This window comes from Amphimedon queenslandica, unplaced genomic scaffold (assembly GCF_000090795.2).
Source record: "Amphimedon queenslandica unplaced genomic scaffold, v1.1 AMPQUscaffold_11375, whole genome shotgun sequence".
NCBI lineage: Eukaryota > Metazoa > Porifera > Demospongiae > Haplosclerida > Niphatidae > Amphimedon > Amphimedon queenslandica.
In genome coordinates this window covers 7,400-9,120 of record NW_003548383.1, presented here as the reverse complement: position 1 = coordinate 9,120, position 1,721 = coordinate 7,400, and the positions used below count along the sequence as shown (strand labels likewise).

Below are 1,721 nucleotides of genomic sequence, written 5' to 3'. Positions count from 1 at the left end.
CAGCTTAACAAGTTAGGCCATTTGGGACAGTCTAAAGACTGTGGTACTTATATTGACTAAAATATGCGTATCTATACTTGAAGATTCTTAGTACCAGGCGTTTATTCAACCCCGGCTTTTATTTGAACATTTACGGTAACTAGCTTAAGTTGCTAGGCAACCTAATAATCTCAATGGAATAATCCGCCCACGCAACGGAAGTTTCCTATCCCTTTCATTTACTCTAATATCTATGATGATATCTATGACGGAAGACACTGCCTTTTTCCATAGATTGCCATAGTGCGGTTGCGTTAGTGTTGTGGAGATGAAAGGTAAGTAGTTTCAGGAACCTTATTCTCTTTTCTTTCTTTCTTATTCTCTCCCTTACTTTACTCCTTTGTATCCTCTGCTTTTTATAACTATTCACTATAATGTCCTCTTGTTATCTATAGTCTATCAACCAGTGAAGAGGAGCGAGCACTCTACAGTACAGGTAGGAGACTACCTGTACATGTGGGGTGGGAACCAGCCTGATCTCCCTGTAGTACACAATAATGAAGAGAAGAAATCAATTTGTTCTGTAGTGGAAGTCTGTCATGTACCAATTGGTGAGTGGGTACAAAAGCCTACCACTGGTGACCCTCCACTTGGTGTTGAGGGATATGCTGCTGCTGTCATTAGAAATGAAATATATTTTTATGGAGGCTATTGTGGTCATAGGGGCTGTTATCATAATAGTTTATACAGGTAAACATAATAGTTACTGATAAATATTATATATATATTATTTTATACAGTTTCAATGTTGATACCTTCAATTGGAAGGAACTCTCTCCTACTACATCTCATCATGGTCCTATGATGAAGGATGAATCTGGTATGATAGCAATAAAAGTGAACAGTGAGGACTATCTTGTAGTAATTGGAGGAATTGGATTATCTTCTAATAATAGCCCACCACAACCTGGTGCCCAGTACAGTAGTAAAGATGCATTTGGTAATCAACGCTGCAATGAAGTCCACATGTACAGATTAAAAACTGGTCAGTATAATACAGTGTCTCCATATTTCGGGATTTTTCCTTAGATTTAGGGACTTTTTGTCCCATTTAGGGACTAGGGGGATTTTTTAAAATGGTCCAAATTTAGGGATTTAGGTTTATAAATTTAGTTTATATACACTAATTAAATTGATGTATTTAGACTGTTTATAGTAGATAGCAGACCCACAGCCAAAACCAAGGTCAAGGGTCTGGTAACTGCCATATAAAGAGCTAGTCTGGCCACCCATACCCAACCCCTGCGGGAGAAGGGTCTGGTACAATGCTTAACAAGACTTTGTGCAGAAGGAAGCCAAGAAATGTAGTTATTTATTAATTTTAATAATAGTTAAAAGCACGTGTTAATGATAATAAAGGTTGCTTTCGAGTGCTATGGTCAAAGTTCTCAGGAGAATGAGCTATTTGCCACTAAAAGAGGAACAAAATGATTTGCTTAACATGAGTCCGAATCGTGTTCCATCATTTCAACATTTCTTGCCTCGAACCATCGAGAGAATAAGTCCCCGACTAAGACTAGGCAGGACAGAAACTCTAGTTAGTGTGTCTAGAGCTCTTCTTATGGCCTGGTTTCCACAGTCAGAGCTCTTGTTATTTTAGTACATCACACCATTTTTATACTTAACAATAACTACAATGAATATTTATTAAAATAATGACATCATTATGATAAATTGAATCT

At 37.3% G+C, this 1,721-nt stretch overlaps 1 protein-coding gene across 1 annotated transcript in view; it reads left to right on the top strand.

The window, feature by feature from the left end:
• Positions 1-232: 232 nt before the first annotated feature.
• The window catches only part of LOC109589381 (kelch domain-containing protein 1-like), a 2,887-nt gene continuing 1,398 nt past the window's right edge, over positions 233-1,721 (top strand). The window contains exons 1-3 of the mRNA XM_020005472.1: positions 233-314; positions 435-729; positions 780-1,024. Coding sequence (XP_019861031.1) covers positions 308-314; positions 435-729; positions 780-1,024 — 547 coding nt within the window. The 5' untranslated portion in view covers positions 233-307. The remainder of the gene's footprint in view (positions 315-434; positions 730-779; positions 1,025-1,721) is intronic.